The sequence below is a fragment of the Protopterus annectens genome, chromosome 12.part0, assembly GCF_019279795.1.
Source record: "Protopterus annectens isolate FY-2018-M chromosome 12.part0, PAN1.0, whole genome shotgun sequence".
Lineage (NCBI taxonomy): Eukaryota > Metazoa > Chordata > Ceratodontiformes > Protopteridae > Protopterus > Protopterus annectens.
The window spans coordinates 574,782,628-574,801,082 of record NC_056746.1 but is presented as its reverse complement, the minus strand read 5'-3'; the positions used below and the strand labels follow the sequence as shown (position 1 = coordinate 574,801,082).

At 42.6% G+C, this 18,455-nt stretch overlaps 1 protein-coding gene across 1 annotated transcript in view; it reads left to right on the top strand.

Moving 5' to 3' along the window:
• Positions 1-18,455, top strand: part of TECPR1 (tectonin beta-propeller repeat containing 1) — a gene marked incomplete in the record, with an annotated part of 1,181,271 nt that overhangs the window by 728,266 nt on the left and 434,550 nt on the right. The window contains 1 exon segment of the mRNA XM_044089712.1: positions 12,180-12,276. Coding sequence (XP_043945647.1) covers positions 12,180-12,276 — 97 coding nt within the window.

Sequence of the window (18,455 nt, the reverse complement as noted above, 5' to 3'; positions counted from 1 at the left end):
GAAGACCCTTTGCAGTGGGTATTTTTTCATTTTGTTATCCTCCATCAGTACCTTTCTAAAATATCTTGAGCACCCACATTTGGGTGGGTGAAGGGAGCACATACCTTTGCTTGCCACATGTTGTGATACAACCCTTCATACTAAGAGTGTACCCTCAATCTGTGCACTCCCCCACTTCTATCCTCACTTATTTTCTGACGCTCTTTATCCTAGCATATATTGTTGGAAATTTTAATATTCATTGCTTAAATTACATTAACTTTTAAGGGGATCTTTGACTTGACAGATCACAAACCAAGACCTGCTCCAACACCACCTGTACTGTGTGGGTGAGGCTCACATTCTGAAGCATTGCCACATGTGGCAGCTCTTTAATTCAGACATCCATGGAATGTAACAAGAACAGCCTGAGGCTTACATCACTACAAGGATGATTTCAGCTGTGGTGGAAGGTGACCAGCACATGGGACCAAGAGGAGAGTCAGTTGCTCAGTCCTAGGTCAGTGCTGGGCCATTAGGAGAAAGTAAGGAGTCTGGAGGTAAGTTATTAACTTGTATCTTACAAAGTGTGTCCATGAGATGGTTTGTTATTCCTCGCGAGTTGTAAGCTGTCCCTTGACTAGTAAGGTATTAACTGACACTCAACACTAGACAACAGCATCAGGTCTGTAAGATGTGCATCCATGGCACCCAGCAAGAGAGAATTCTTCTAGGGTGTCACAGCTGATCGTTCTTTGTTAGAATGTCAAGAGGCATGCATACAGCCAGCTGATGTTAACTGATCCCTTGAGCTCTTCATTGAAGGCTCAGCTGTTCATCTTCAGATCTGCTCATCCAGCTCCTCAGCTCTATGATCACTGAAAAAATCTCATCAGCTAGAGCTGCAGGGAACCTGTGGTTCTTGACATGTCATTTGGTCCCTTGTGAATAGCCCAGACCTTCCACACACATGCACTGCTTTACATTTGTTTATTATATATTGATATTTATTTACCAGGGTAGTGCACTGATCAGTACTGACAAATTTCAGACTCAGCCTGGGTGAAATGCAAAACATTTCACAAACAAAAATACAGAAGAGTAGCTCAGACTAATTATATAGAAAACTGTTTATATGACTTCTAGTGAAAAAGCACAGTAGGTCAGTCTTCAGTGAATCTTGACAGAGGAGAAGAGACTCATCTGTGGAATGTGTCCTTATTGGTGTGGTAGTATGCTATTAGAAAGCATAATTTCATACCCACATTAGTCCATATGCAAACCTTTCACAATCAGGTGCTGCCTCTAGCTTGCACTTCTCTAGAGTTGAGTGGGCATCACCCATTGCACAACATACATCTTCCATTCGCTCATAATGTTGTGCCTTGGGCGAATTCAGCTTCCTCCACTGAAGATAGGAAATGCCGCTGCTAGCAACGCGTTCAGATTCTTGTTCTCAGTGGAGCTGTAGAGCTTGTTCCTAGGTCTTAAAAACCAGTGAGTTCTACTCCTGCCTTTTTCTTGTTCTGAAGGGGATGGGATATTTTCTCTGCATTTTTCATCAGAAAGACATCAGTGAACAGATCTAAATATGTTAAAATTTGGATAATTGGCCAGGGCTGTGCCCCTTCTGCCATAAAGCACTGGGATGGAGATACTGGATGAGGTAAATTCTGTTTGAGGGTGCTTATGATTTACTCTGAAAGGGCTTTACTTTCAGAGCAAGTTGTTATCATTTGGTTCTCCCTTTTGCTCTCTGTCTCTCTCAGAGTGCTTACTGACTTGCTAACTATTTTGGTGGAGGCATTACAGAAGACAGAACTTCATTTGTTCCCCTAACTGGATGACTAGATCCTAGTGGCCCTGTTGAAGAACTCCAGTTGCATGCCTGGCTAGGGCACCCCCATTGTTGCAGTCCTCAGGCTGGGGTGGGGGTGGGGTCTTTATAAAATGGAAGATGCCCTATTTCGTCCTATCAGAAGATTGCCTTCAGCTGTGCAGAGCTGGGAATGCTTCATTGTTGGTCCCTCCTGCCGTCAGAGAGCACTCAAAAGCCTTACAGCCTGAGTGAGAATACAGTGAGTGTGTGTGTGTGTGGGGGGTCTAGGCTCAGGCTCTTCTGCTCCTCTTTAGCCTTATGGTAACCATGATCATTGTGTTTTTTTTCTGCACATTTAACAATGTTGGTTGGTGTTGCATTAACTTTGAGCCATCATGCCTTCTTAATCTTCTTTCAGTATCAGACCATTGTCATGGTATGTAAAATGACAGACATGTCCTGCCAGTCTAAATGTTCAGTGTCCTTCCCACAGCAGAACTCAATACAGGTCTTAACAGTGGATATTTGTGCTGGCAGGCTGGGGAGTCTGCCTGGGCTTCTCTCTTGTTCAGGAAAATGGGCATCCAATGATCAGGGGCTTAATGTAAACCAGCTGGAGGTAAATGCAGTATTCCTCATGGTTAAGGGTCAGGAAGGGAAGCAGAGATCAGAGACCATCCTGCACTGGACAGATTTGGAGGCTTTAGTGTAAGACATAAGTGAGTGGTTTTACAGCTGCTTATGCTTCTATCCAAAGAGGTGGTGCAGTTGGTGGTGTTGGTTATAGATTGGAACATCTCTCTGGCAGGCATTCGCATCCTGGGTGAAGTGAAAGTGCTGTTGGCCTCCCATAGTCACAGTTCAGGCCATTCCTGCAGCCGAGGATAAAGGAATTCTGTCTGATTAAGGCTTTCTCAGAATGGGGCACCAGGAGATCATTCTTTTTCTACACCGGAGGAAGCAATCCTACCCCTGTTATATTAGTTCAGCAGACCAAAGGGGAGTTGGTATAAGCACATTCTTTCCCCCCATGGTAGGGAAGATTACTGTATTTCTTCCCCTCATTCGCTCTGATTCCTTACTTCATCACAAAATTCAGAGGAAAAAAGTCTAAAGCTTGTTGTTATCGACCGGTGACAGAGAAGGGTGGGGATTTAGGGTCTGAAGTCTCTGACTCTGCAGGAAACCCTCCAAATACAAAACAAAAAGTCCTCTTTAGCTGGAATGACATTTAGCTCCACTTCAGTGAGCTGGAAAACTTGCTATTTTTTTCATCTCAGTTTACTTTCAGACAGGAGCCACAAATCACACAATTAACTTTTACACTTCTGATAGGGAAGCAGTTTTCACTGCCTCAAGTTCTTCTTGATAGTAATAGAGCCCTAAAGGTCCCCAAAATCAGATGTACTACATGTGTGTCAGCTTTATGGAGTCCTGACTACAGTCTACAGGACCAGGGACTAATTAGTGGTCCTGGTGTTGGGAATCATCTAATGGTGGGAGAGGAATGAATGAGCTGTGCCTGCTCATCTCTCCTAAGTGATGTGGGAAGTGCTACATGTGCAGGAACACATATTCCATATGTTTTCCTAACTGAAGACTGGGAAACCTAGGGAGTTTTTCTATTTCAGGGAGGAAGGGTCATTTGTGATATCAAGAAAGTCACAGAAGTGAGTGATGGTCCGATACAACACCCATTCTTTGTCCATCTTCAGGAATACTAATTCTAATTGAGTATCTGTGAGGAATGTAGGGCTAAAATAATCCCCCAACCCCCACCTGGATGATGGCAATACTACTTGTACTTAACTGTTGCCTTGAGAGAACATTTGGATGATAGGTCTATCACCCTGAGGGGAAAGAATGAGACAGTTCAGCAGACAGAGGTGAGACTTGATATTTAAACGGGAGGATCAAGAGGGAGGAAAAAAAAAGATATACTAGGTATGCAGTCGCCCTATAATTTGATCTGTGAGGGGAGGCATGACCCAGAATGGCATTACCCTATATCTGGTGGCTGCACCATGAAATGTCAGAACTAATGTTCTCATACCACACTTCCTTGGCAAACAATGTTTGTAACTGAAAGATTGAGTGGATTATGTCTCAAAACAGACCTACTGAGACCTATGCAATTACAAGCAAATGGTAATGTGTGTTTTTGCTAAGCATTGTTTGCCCTACTGACAACGGCATGGCAGTTTTATAGTTGAAAGCCAGTTTCAGTGAACATGATGTCTTGCGCCTTCTCCACTGTTGTGCAACCATGGATTTGGTGTGTGTGTGTGTGTGTGTGTGTGTGTGTGTGTGTGTGTGTGTGTGTGTGTGTGTGTGTGTGTGTGTGTGTGTGTATATATATATATATATATATATATATATATATATATATATATATATATGTTACCAGGATGTGGGGGGGGGCTCTCTCCCCCTCAAACACACATTCATTTTCACAGTAAGTGGCTTTCAGAATTTTTTTTTCATTGTTTTGTCTGTCAAAGAATAGATCATCTGAATCCAAGCAAACATGCCACATAGCAAAATACCACAGAGGCACTTTTTGCCCCAATGTAAGTTTCATATCCCTCTTACTGTATTGTTCTCACTTCAAAGTCACTGCATCTTGAAGAAAAAGTTATCAGTAATACACACAAATATATACTGTTTTAATTTTCCCCAGCAAGCTGGTATCTTGGAGACCTGTCAGGACATCAGTACGCAAAGCTTCTGTATAAAACTGGGGAAACCCAGCAGCTTATATATGTGTGTGTGTGTGTGTGTGTGTGTGTGTGTGTGTATGTATGTATATGTGTATATATATGTATATATATATATATATATATATATATGTATATATATATGTATATGTATATATATATATATATATATATATATATATATATATATAAAAACACACACACACACGTATACATATGGATCCCTATCATTTTATTGAAGTTAAACTCCGAAGACCATATGTCCGAAGTTTTGTTACTTCAAACAGTTTCTATTGAGATTGCCGTATAGCGCAGAACTCGGCATTTGCCATTTTCCTCGCTGTAGTGCAATCTTGGAGTTGGTATATTTAAGTAGCAGGTGGTGTGGGAGGTACAGGTGGGCTCCCCCCCACCAAAACATAAAGGTAAGTTTTTTTTTTTTTTTTTTTATATATTTTTGTGTTTTCTTATTGTTTTGAATTTCCAAAACTTCGGACATATGTTCTCGGCCATATGGTCTTCGGAGCTTTGGAACTTCAATAAAATGATAGGGATCCATATGTATACGTGTGTGTGTGTGTTTATATATATATGATGATAGGGATCCATACATACATATATAGGTTCATAGGTAGGTACTAGGCTATCGGCCCTAGGGCCCATACAAGTCTAGCCAAAAAATGTACCCTGGCTTTCGCCACCCAAGAAAATTATTTTCCTGTGCCCCTGTCGAGCAGAGCCACAGAAGTGATCCCCGGGGCGAATTTCCCATTTCCCATCCAATCATCAAGATTTTTCTTGAAGAGTGTTAATGAGGAGCTCTATTTGACATAGATAGGTAGTCTGTTCCAGAGTATGGGAAGTCTCTGGGACAGGAATCTATCCCTCCAGCATGTTCTGTTTATTGTGGTGACAAGGTTTTGGTCCCTAGAGTGTGTAGCTCGGAGGGATTGGGATTTCCTTAAGTGGAGCATGTCCAACAGCTCTGGGTTTGACATAGCTTTGTATGTTAGGCAGAGATCGCCCCTGAGTAGGCGATATGTGATGGAGGAAAGCTGTAGTTTTTTGAGACGGTCTGCATAGGGCATCTGTTTGAGGCCAGTAATCCTCTTTGTGAGGTATTTCTGTGGTCTTTCCAGTTGTTGTAGATGTCTTGTGAGGTACATACCAAAAGGGACGTTGTACTCTATAATGGGTCTAATGAGTGATGAGTAGAGGGGAACAATGACCTCTTTTTTTCTGGATGAGAAGCCTTTTGTGATGAGATGAGCCACGTAGAAGGATCTCCTGACCACTGTGGCAATCTGATTATCAAAGGAGAGACTACTGTCCACCTGTGTCCCAAGGTCTCTTATCACATTTTTGGCATTAAGTAGATTACCAGCTATGTGGTAGTTCATGGGTACAGAGTTTTTACCAAAGGGGATGACAATACACTTTTTGGCATTGAGCTTCAGGCCATGGCTTTGACAACAGGTATGTCTCAGTGAGGCCCTTTTGTAGTTTGTCCACATAGTTAGGAGTTTTGATTATGGCTCCTAGTTTGCAGTCATCTGCAAACTTTGTTAGCCAAAGACCTTCTGTGTTGGCCTGCACTTCAGAGAAGTACATACCAAACAGGAGAGGACCCAGGACTGAACCCTGTGGTGCTCCACTTATCACTGGTCTGATGTCGGATTTGGAATCCGCTACTTTCACAGTGTAGGTTCTGTCCGTGAGCCATTTGGCAACCCATCTTGTGACATAGGGATTTATACCTAGTTTAGTGAGCTTATCTATAATTCCAGAGTGGGGGATGGTGTCAAAAGCATTGGCGAGATCTAGATATGCTGTGTGAACCATCTTACCCTCATCTATGGCTTTGGTGACTACTTCAAAGAAGTCAATCAGTTTTAGGAGACATGATCTGCCTTTTACAAATCCAAACTGGGTAGGGTCCAGAGTTTGGAGATTACCAATGTCTTTGTTTATGAGTTCCACGATGATACTTTCCATGGCTTTGCAGCCCAGGCTCGTCAGGCTAATGGGTTGGTAGTTTCCAGGGTCAGTCATGGCTCCCCCTTTGTGGAGTGGGATAACCGTCGCGGTGCGCCATTCAGTGGGTACAAAGCCTGAGGTGAGGCTATGATTGAACATGGTACTTAGGTAGCGTGTCAGTTCATTCTGAAGTTCATGTAGAACGCAGCCTGGGATATTGTCAAGTCCCATCGATGCTGTGTTCTTGGCTTTGGAGAGTGTGTTTTTTACCTGTGCAGCCGTGATTATAGGAACTGTGCATTCTTCCTGTATAGAGATGGGCCCTCTAGGGGGTGAGAGGGGGGTAAAGTTAGCACTGAACCTATCTGCTAGGATGTTGGCAATATCAGTTGGTTCTGTATATTTAGTGCCATTGTGCTGTAACTCAGAGCAGATCTGAGTGTTCCCATTTAGATTCTTGACATAGCTATAGAATGCTTTGTGGTTGTCTTTAGAGTCAGTGGCAATTTTGTTTTCGTAACAAACTTTGGAGGATTTTATGAGGGATCTCAGCTTCTTACTGAGGTTGACCAGGGAGTTCCTCCAGTCATGGGATTTTACTCTATTTTGCAACAGTTTTTTTCTTTTGTTGTAGAGTTTGTTTATGGCAGAGGACCACCAGATTGGCTTCCTTTTTTTGGAGGATAACATCTTGTTTCTGTTAGGGATAGCATGATCCATGCACTCGTGTAAGTGCTTATAAAGTGCATTTGTGTAGGATTCTGCAGTCATACCTCTGTTGTCCATCTGCATGGGTGTCATGAAGTTTGCCACTTCTGTCTTAAGAAGTGTGAAGTTGGCTTTGGAGAAGTTTTTTACGATGGTTTCCCTAATTGGGGGTGGCGGTGGGATGTGGATGTCTAGGCTGATTAGCTTGTGGTCGGATCTGACCAACGAAGAATTGACCTCTGGTGTGGAACACCGGTTTCCCATATGTGTGTGTGTGTGTGTGTGTGTGTGTGTGTCTGTGTGTGTGTGTGTGTGTGTGTGTGTGTGTGTGTTGAACTTTTAAAGAACAGCCAGGAAGGGCTTTCGAATTTCACAGACTTCAGAGTTGGTCGCAACCACGGTTCCATCACCAGGTCTGATTCTCTTTCCAAAGAACTCTAGTAGATGCTTGACCTTTGACCTAAATTCAGAGGAGGAAGATAGTCAAATCATTCTAGACAAATTATGCAGTCAAATGGGGCATAAAGATCTAGAAAATAACTTGTAAGCAAACATGTGAACAGTGTGTTGTACATGCTCTTAGCTTAGACCCTTATAGCTTCCTAAACAATACATCAGTTGCATTTCTTTTGCTTTCCTTATTTGGCAAATTTTGCAGTTCTTTGATAGCTGGACCACTAAATTCTTGCACAAGCTCTTGTACTGAAAGTATCCAAACAGGAGTCATGAATCTGCAGACTGATGGTGAGTTTGACTCTGGCCATTTAATCTAGGAAGTAACTTAAATAGCATACTTTGCCAAGCTGATGATCGTTCATTTTGATGGCACTTAGGAAATGGTACTCAAATTTTAGATTATAGTCATCAAGTATTCTTAGATACTTACGCTTGTAGGCTACTTCACTGACAGTGCAATGCAGCAGCATAATTTTTAGGGAGCTGGGTTTGTCTTCATTGCAGTTCTTTACAGAGAACAACAGTAAGCACCTTGTTCTTGTATTCAGCAGAAGTCAGACTTCCAGGTCCCAAGTTGACTGAATCCGATACATAGATTAGTCTGACTCTTCAGCTGGTTATCTCTTAAGCATAGTATGGCCTAATTTGGCATTGGCAAGTCATCTCCAAATAGAGAAAAGGAAGTGGTTTGAGCACTGATCTCAATAGTACACTAGAGATCACCTTAGATAAGGACTTGTCATTCCCACTCTAGTGACTTGTTTTCCTCCCAGAGTGATATCAGATGAAGCAATCATTGCAAATCTGTTCATACCTAAACTGTGTCATTCTAATGGCAAAATGGTTGACTGTATCAAAGGTGTTGGATAAGCTGAAGAGCAGACTACCACTAAATCTTCTCTTTTAAGCTCTGACTGCATCTTTCTGTTATGAAGAAGAGAGCTGCACTGAAGTTGAAGCTGTTTAGAAAAAGGCATGTAGCAGTGAGAAAACTAAGCATTTACTTGTGTATTGCTCTCCTTCTTTGTAGAGTGAAAATGCTGAGCAGTTCCTCCAAGTTCTAGTTGAATATATATATATATATATATATATATATATATATATATATATATATATATATATATATATATATATAAAAAACTTGTGCTCTGCTGAGGGGGCTAGTTTTACTGACAAATCTGTTCCTTAAATGAATAAACAGAGAGAGAGAGTGCTTTGTACACAAGGGGGAAATGATGCTTTAACATTGCAAAGCAATATATTTACAAAGAGCATACTAACTTCAGCAAATTCACATGTTGTTAAGGGCTTCCAGTAGGTTGTCTGTGGTCTGCCCAACCATGTGTTTATGCATTTGGGCACATTGTACTGGAAATCTGTTGGCCACATATCTGCAGTTGGTTGCAGATCTACAGTAGATATAAAACGTGTACACACCCCTGTTAAAATGCCAGGTTTTTGTGATATAAAAAATGAGACCACAATAAATAATTTCAAATCTTTCCCCACCTTTAATGTGATTTATAACCTGTACAAGTCAATTGAAAAACAAACAAATATGTTAGGGGGAAAAATAGAAAAAATAAAAAACGTACAATAAGCTGGTTGCATAAGTGTGCACACCCTTCAACTAATACTTTGTTGAAGCACCCTTTGTGTCTACCCAGTCTTCTTGGGAACACACCGACCATCAATTAATGAGACCCTGATTAACCCCAAATAAAGTTCAGCTGCCCTAGTAGGATTTTCCTGACATTTACTCAGTTGCCTGCTACAGAAAAAGCCATGATTCGCAGATAACTAACAAAACATCAAAGGGATCTCATTGTTGAAAGGTGTCAGTCAAGAGAAGGGTACAAAAAAATTTCCACAGCATTGGATACACCATGGAACACAGTGAAGCCAGTCATCAAAAAGTGGAGAAAATATGGGACAACAGTGATGTTGGAAAAGAACTGGATGTCCCTCCAAAATTGATGAAAAGACAAGATGAAAACTTGTCAAGGAGGCTAACAAGAGACCTACAGAAACACTGAAGGAGCTGCAAGACTTTCTGGCAAGTACTGCTTGTGTGCTACAATGTGACAATAATCTCCCGTATTCTCCATATGTGTGGACTATGGGGTAGGGCTGTAAGATGGAAGCCTTTTCTTACACAGAAAAACATCCAGGTGTGGCTAAAATTTGCAAAACAATGTACCATGTCTCCCAAAAGCATGTGGGAAAATGCGTTATGGTCTGATGAGACCATGGTTGAACTTTTCGGACACAATTCCAAAAGGTACGTTTGGTGCAAAAACAACACTTTGCCTCACCAAAAGAACACCATCCCCATGGTGAAGCATTGTGGTGGCAGTATCATGCTTTGGGGTTGCTTTTCTTCATCTTGAACTGGAGCTTTAGTCAAGGTGGAGGGAATTATGAACAGTACCAAATACCAGTTACTTTTGGCCCCAAACCTTCAGGTGTCTGCTAGAAAGCTGTAGATGAAAAGGAATTTCACCTTTCAACACAACAATGACCCCAAGCATGCATCCAAATCAACAAAAGAATGGCTTCACCAGAAGAAAATTTAAGTTTTGGAATGGCAAAGCCAGAGCCCAGACCTAAATCCAATAGAAAATCTGTGAGGTGACCTGAAGAGGGCTGTGCACAAAAGATGCCCTCACAATCTGATAGATTTGGAGCACATTTGCAAGGAAGAGTGGGCAAATATTGCCAAGTTGTGCCATGCTGATAGACTCCAACCCAAGAAGACTGAATGCTGTAATTAAATCAAAAGGTGCTTCAACAAAGCATTAGTTTAAGGGCGTGCACACTTATGCAACCAGCTTATTGTAGGTTTATTTTTTATATTTTTCCCCTAACAGATTTGTTTGGTTTTCAATTGAATTGTACAGGTTATAGGTCACATTAAAGGTGGGAAAAAGTTTTAAATGATTTATTGTGGTCTCATTATTTTATATAAAAAAAAAAACTGGCATTTATATCCACTGTAGCTGTTAAACAGTCATCTGGTCAACAGATGTAGGTGCCTGCACCCTTGATTGACTGCTCCTTTGGTTGACTTCTGTTTAGAATTCATTTTTACACTTGGGCTAGACTGACCATTTATGGCATTTGTGCAACCATGGAGTTGATTTATATAAGGGTATCGGGGGGGGGGGGGGGCTTGCCCCACATAAAAAAATATTTTCATTATTTTGGCAGGGTTTTGTTTGTCAATAATTAGAAATACAAGCATGTATAGTTTGTATTTGCAGTCATTAGACTCTAATGAGTAAGGATAACAGATTGTATAGTCAACATGTTTTTGTTGACTTTGTGAAGGTTGACAATGTTTTTCCTTTTGATAGGTTAAGAATATACTCCTGAGATTACATCATGAGAATTGCTTTAATAGAGAAGAACTTTTTTCATTATAAAAAGTTTGTGATCTCAATTTCAGAAATCCTTTGGAGATGATCAGAAGATTATTAAAAGCAGCTGTTTTGCAGTCTCTTGAGTTTCTGCTTGCACTGTGTCATTCCCAAAAGGCTCTGAGTTCTGATAGCATTTTATCCTTAACATAATAGTTCTGGTTTGTATCTTGTCTTATAATTTACTTTAAGACAGTGTTGTCTAAACTGAGTTCATAGGCATCCTTAGCTGTTCTTTTAGATGCAAGCTGTAAGACTGCAGTCTCCAAAGTGAGTTTAAGATAGCTTTTCTAAGGTCCACTGTCCAATATAAGCAATGTGACTTGATCTTTGAAATGACTGCAGGAAATGAGCTGCATGCTTTTCCATTGTAGAAACTGTGTCAAATAAATGAGTGGCCCTGCTATATAGTGTATTTCCTCTGTCACATCAGTTTGTACAACAGATTTGGCCACTTTATCTGACTGAAGTAATTATTTCATTCATTTCCTAGTTACCTACTTAATCCATTTCAGTTTGATGGAGAGATGGGACCTGGCCCAATACTCACTGGGTTCAAGGTGGAGAAAGTAATCCTGAGCAAGATACCAGCTTATTTCAGGATGCACATGTGCAATCACACGCACACATACACACGTGTCCCACAGTACACACACCTATAGGTAGTTTGGAGGGACACAAATTAGCATACATCACATTGTTGGGATGTGTGAAGAAACTGGATCACCCTGTGAAAACTCAGTGGGGTACAGATAGGCCATGAAGACTGGGATGAGAAACAAACTGAAGAACCAAGAGCTGTAATGCAGCAGTTGACCACTATCCCTGTCTTCCATCCTTCTATAATTGAGTAGCTATCCACTTAGAAGGTAATAACAGCGACTTGCTGAAAACACAAGTCAGAGTAATGACAGATGTGCAGAAATACTCTGTGAAAACTAAAGTCATTGCATGTCTGCTAGGGTGGAAGAAAGTTCAGCCATGTATCTAGAATAAATTTACTAGAGAGAATTAGCAGCAAGATAAATGAATGCAGTGACACTAAGGTTCTGTTACTGGCACAAATTAATCATTAAAATGATTTTTTTTATTGTTGCATTACAGAGGTTTGCCAACAGATAGATACATGTGGAGTGATGCTTCAGGCCTGCAGGAACAAACAAAGACAAACACAAAGCCACTTTCTCCACAGTGGACATGGGTATGTCATTTCACTTTAATGTATTAGGTGTGTGTTGTGGTCATTGTCAGCAAAGTTGTATAGAATCCATAAAAAATGTTTTGATTACTTTTGCAATGTATAACACTTTCTATGGTTTCAGGAATAAATTACTTGCATAGCAATTTAATAGAGCTTAGCTCCAGCTGTAGGAATGTTCCACAACTGAACATTCAGTTATATATGTTTTTTTTTCTGCATCTGCAGTGTTTTGCTAGGGCTTTATGGTTCATAGGTAGGTACTAGACTATTGGCCGGAGGGCCTACGTAAGCCTAGGCAACAAGGTTCCCTGGCTTACGCCACCCAAGAAAGTTATTTTCCTGTGCCACTGTCGAGCAGAGACACAGAAGTGATCCCTGGGGTGTATTTCCTATTTCCCATCCACTCATCAAAATTTTTCTTGAAAAGTGCTAATTAAGAACTTTGCTTGACATAGATGGGTAGCCTGTTCCAGAGTATGGGAAGTCTCTGGGACAGGAATCTATCCCTCCAGCATGTCCTGTTTATTGTGGTGACAAGGTTTAGGTCCCTAGAGCATGTAGCTCAGAGGGATTGGGATTTCTTTAGGTGTAGCATGTCCAACAGCTCTGGGTTTGACATCACTTTATATGTTAGGCAGAGATCAGCTTGGAGTAGGCGATATGCTACGGAGTAAAGCTGGAGTTTTTTTGAGATGGTCAGTGTAGGGCATCTGTTTGAGGCCAGTAATCCTTTGTGAGGTACTTCTGTGGCCTTTCCAGCTGCAGCAGATGTCTTGTGAGGTACATTCCAAAAGGGGTGCATTGTACACTATAATGGGTCTAATGAGTGTCGAGTAAAGGGGAACAATTACCTCTTTTTTCCTGGATGAGAACCCTTTTATGATGAGGTGTACCACTTAGAAGCTCACACTAGAATGATCTATAATACCTATTTTTGGAACTGTCAGGAAGGGAAGCTTAACTTTTGTTTTGGAAAAAAAAATGGAAGCTTTCTTCAACTCTGAAATAATGTCATGTCATTATAATGTTATTAATAAATAAGTACACTATGATTTTTCAGTGCATTATGGATATCTGCTTTTAAGATGCGACACAATTGATAACTACGTTGTATCTTTGTTGATATTGTAAGTCAGATTGTCTGGGCAAGGTTTTGCTGTTGTACTATACTTTTCCATGAAGAGTTGAAATTTGACTCCATATATATGAGCTAGATCATTTTGTCATGTTGTGGCCCCACGTGTTTACCCTAAGTAAATAAGATACACTTGTGTATGTGTGTGTGCTTGTGTAAGCATAAAGCAGTTTGGTAAATCAGATTTTGGAGAAATCGGAGGAAAGCAATAGGAGATGAGGGCACCCAGCCAAGAGATGGATGGATTGCATGAGAGCAGGCTAGAAGATTTGTGACAATTGGGCATAACTGAGATTAACATACATGGAGAGATATTCACGAAATCGACATCTGAAAATTGTCGACTCACATTTGTTCAACACGGAAATGTCGAACTCCAACTTTCCCGAATGGCTAAATCGCTGATTTCTTTCTGAGGGAAATAAATCGGTTGGCTATTTTATTACACCTGCCCTTTTCTCGACTGTAGAGCAGTCTCGGAGTTAGAATATTTAGTTAGGGGGATGTGGGGGGCACAGCCCCCCACCTAAAATATGTTTGTTTTTGTGTGGCATTGTTTTTTGGCCAACCGATTTCTTTCCGAGTATGTTGGAGTTCGACATTTTCGTGTCGAAGAAATGTGAGTCGACATTTTCAAATGTCGATTTCTTGATATAGACCCAAGATATCATGGTATAGTATCTAGACTGGGGAACACTGCTGGTAGTGTATTACATCTGGTGTTTGCTTTGAATTCACCAAAGTGTTTGTCACGGAAGGGAAGTACAGACTTCCTGAAAAATAAGGAACAGGCAGGCACATCAAAGAGAGTCACTGCCTGACAATAGATAGGGAGTAGTTATTTCTTGGCAGTTTATCAAGACCTGTACATAAGGAGGAGTCATGATTTCTGGGTAGAGAGAAGGTAAAGATGAGTCTTCAGGGAGCTAAGTCTGAAGAAAGAAGGTAGCCTGAAGGATAGTCATGAAAACTGGAAAAAGAAAAGGATCTGTTGTGCTGAAAAAGGAAACAAAGTGGCTTTATCTCTATCTGTATGATGGCAAAGAGTCTTGAAGGAAAGACTTGTATTTTGTAAGTAATCTTTTGATGTTAGGTAGTCCAGTCTCACCTTCATTTTTACATATGGGTTTGGAGCCGATCCTCGGCTCTGACTCGGCCGATTTTCAAGCTCAAAGACTTCTGGTTGGCTCGTGGCTAAGGAGGTATCCCATGGTGCACCAGTGCAATTCCCAGATCTCGTTTGCCACGTCGACGAGTTCAGATGTGCTTTTCTTGGCTCTGGCTAAGTCCTATTCAATTCTTTCATTCATAAGTGGTTTTTGCATATTTACTGTTATTTAGTGGTATATATATGTCTTTACCTAAATTGTCCTATGGACTTGTTTGACCGTAGTAGTTAGTATCCTGTGCACCAGTTAGTTAGGTGCCGTTGCACTTTTTTTGCCTCGATTGTTGGTTTTGGCAGTTTTTCGCCACTCTTAATCAACAGGGGCTCCTGATTATTTATTTGTACTGATAACTTGTTGATTGTTAACTTGTCTTTGGCGGGGATCCGCTAAAGTCGTATTTTAGGATTGCTGTTGCAAATTTTTTTCCCTTTGAGTTAGAAGACCTAGTTTTCTATTACACCGGGCTAGGCCCGTTTAACTTAGAGGACCTAGTCCTCATGTAACTCTACTATTTGTATTTTTCACATCTAAAAGTTTTCCTGTGTGACTGAATCTCTGTGTGTATGTGTTAAAATAACTTGGTCTGTTTTAGTTGGAAGACCTAGTTTTCTGTTACACCGGGCTAGGCCCGTTTAACTTAGAGGATCTAGTCCTCGTGTAATTTTTCTGCAGGGCTAGGCCCGTTTTAGTTAGAGGACCTAGTCCTCAGTTATTCTCTCTTTCCCTATTTCTCCTCTGGTTTTGTGTGTGTGTCTGCAATGTCTAAGGATAGCAAGGAGCATAAACCCTCTGGGTTCAAAAAATGCATGAAATGCTCCCAGAAAATGTCATTAACGGATGGCCACAGTAGCTGTGTCTACTGCTTGGGAGCCATCCATTTGCAGGAATCATGCTTGTTCTGTCATGCTTTCTCTCCTAGAGTGTTGCAGGAGAGAAAGAACAAGCTGATACTCAGGGGTCTTTTGAAACCAACCTTTCAGGAAGCCTTATCTAGTTCGTTGGCTTCTTCTTCCAAGTCTACAAAATCCAGATCTGACTCCAAATCTAAAGCTTCAAAAAGACCTTCTCCAGCACCGCCTGGTGTCTCGGAGCCACCTTCCAAATTACCAAAATCTGCCTCCTCGACTCCACAGTCTTCGGAGCAGAAGGAGAGCACCATGGTATCAGAGTCGGTCACAGGTGCTTCGGTGCTGACTTCTGAACCTTTGGAAATAGCAGTTGACTCTACTGCTCGGAGCCGGTCTGTAGTATCCCTACTGGTCTCCTTGCTAATCAAGTCTTCAGTGCCTGCTAGGTCGAGATACCCTACTTTATCTTCCAGATCTTCCAGGAGCCTTTCGGAAGAAGATGTGGAGAGGGTAGTACTGAGACTCCTGAAGTCGTCTGCTCTGCCTAAATTTTTGTTGGCTCCGACCCAGTCGGCTCCGGAGCCACTCAAGCCAGTTTTGCCCTTGTCTGTGATTCCAACTCCGAGCCATGTTGGCCTTTCGGAGCCAGAGTACTTGTTATCAATGGAGGAACCCTTGGTTCCGGCTCCCCTTGCTGCTGCATTGGAGCCGAGTTCGGCTCCCACACGCTCGGCTCCGTCCGTCTTGCCCAGGGACCGAAGCTCTTCTGTCAGCGCCAATGGGAGGGTTTGAATTGATCTTCTTTGGTTCCGAACCGTCCTCTCGGTGCTTTCGCCAGGGTGAGCTCGGACTTTGCATCTATCTCGGAGCCAATGGCTCTGGCTCCGGTGCCAACTTTTGTCTCTTCAGAGCGGGGGAGGTCTTCGGAGCCGGAGAGGTCGGCTTTTGAGGTGATGAGGAGTGTGCTATCTCAATCTACAACCCCTGCCAGTGGTACAAACACTCTTCCCCCCAGGGCTCCCACTTCAGTCTCAGTACCTACTCTCTCCGGAGATAGCAGAGACCCGCAGCCTCAGGAGCCACCAGCTGGTGGTCCCCACTCTTCCGAGGCCTCCCCAGAAGGTCCCTTTGTGGAGCCCCCTCAGAAGAGGGTATGCAAGAGGAAGCATATTGACTCTCAGGATGAGTCTCTGACATCGGACACTGACCTCGAGGAGTCGGAAGGGTCCCCCAAGTCATCCTCTGATGATGTCTCCTTTGTGGTCATCCTGGAGATCCTTAAACAGAGGTGCGACTGGCCCACTGTCAACCCTTCTGATGAGGGGTCGGTGTACCTGAAGGCTTTCAGATCTCAACCCTCTGCCTCTTGGGTGTCTCCACCTTTCGACAAACTAATGGATCTGGTTAGTCGGAAGGTGTGGGATACCCCTAATACCATGGAGCCAGTTCCCAGGAGACCAAATAAGTTCCTGTCTGCCCCACCTGGAAAAGAGTTCTTGTCTAAGGGCATTACCGTAGATGCCATGGTGGTGGCAGTGGCCACAAAGAATGAGTTGGCGGAAATTTCTTCTTCTGTTCATCTGCCAAACAAGGAGTCTCTACAGATGGGCAGATTTGGGAAGCATGTATTTAGTTCAGCGGCATTTACACTCTGATCTCTGAACTATTTACACTCTGATCTCTGAACTATCTTACCCACTTCACGAGGTTGCAGAGGGATCTCCTCAATGAGTTAGGAGATTCCATACAGGGTGCTTGTCCTAAGGGAGTCCCTCAGTTGCCCACCCTAAATTCTGTAGTTAACTCCTCCATGTGGCTTATCTCCCTTGCGGCTGATGGACTGAGCAGAGCAGCGGGTTCAGGAGTTGCCCTTAGGTGCCACTCCTGGATGCGCTTGTGTAATTTTGTGGAGCCATTCAAGTCCACCTTCACCAACGCCTCGTATGATGGTTGCTCCTTGTTTGGTCCCAAGGTGAAAGAAACACTCACTCGGTGTGAGCAGGAAGGAAAGACTCTCTCTGCCATGGGAGTCCATTTTACTGTTCCCTCTCGACCATACCCCAAAGGTCAAAGAGGAGGTAAATGTGGTTCAAAAAGTCTCAGAGGGTCTTTCCGGACACACAGAGTGAATCCTCCTTCAGAGGCAGAGGAGGAGGAAATGGTAGATGTTGCCCTAGAGGCAGGGGTGGTCCACAGTACCAGCAAGACCATGATTCCTTTCAAGGGCGGCCTTATCAGCGCTCCTGATGTGCATTTCTCTGGGGCCAGTCAGGGGTCGCATCTCTTTGTAGTCAGAAGCCTGGCTAAATATCACCCAAGACAAGTGGGTACAAAGAGTTGTTACCAGAGGCTATATCATACCCTTTTCCCTTCCACCGTTTGTTCCCAAAAAGATCCCAGATGTTCCACCCAATCACAGGGATCAGGTAACTGTGGAGATCAACAGGTTGCTCTTAAAAAGAGTCATCCAGCCCGTCCCAGCAGACCAGACAGGATCCGGAACTTAGTCAAGGTTTTTTTTAGTCCCAAAATGAACCAGAGACTGGAGGCCAATTTTGGACCTCAGCAGATTAAACAAATCCATGTAGAAGGACAAGTTTCAGATGGTCACACTGCAGTCGATACTCCCGTTGTGAGGGAAAGACTATTGGATGTGCTCTCTGGATCTCCAAGATACCTACTACCATATAAAAATAGACAAGGTGCCAAGGAGATATCTGCGCTTCCAGCTGGGAGCCAGTCATTATCAGTTTCGTGCTGTGCCCTTTGGTCTCACCACAGCCCCAGGGTGTTCAGCAAATGCATGGCAGTAGTGACAGCTCACTTGAGACGTCAGGGATTCCAGGTGTTTCCGTATTTGGACGATGGGATCCTGACCACCCCCACCAGGCATCTACTTATCCAAAACAGGGACGTCACCATTCAACTTTGTGCTCAACTAGGGATCTCCATAAACTGGGAAAACTCTGCATTACTGCCCTCGCAATCTGTGATTTTTTATAGGCGCAGAGGTAGACACAGTGGATA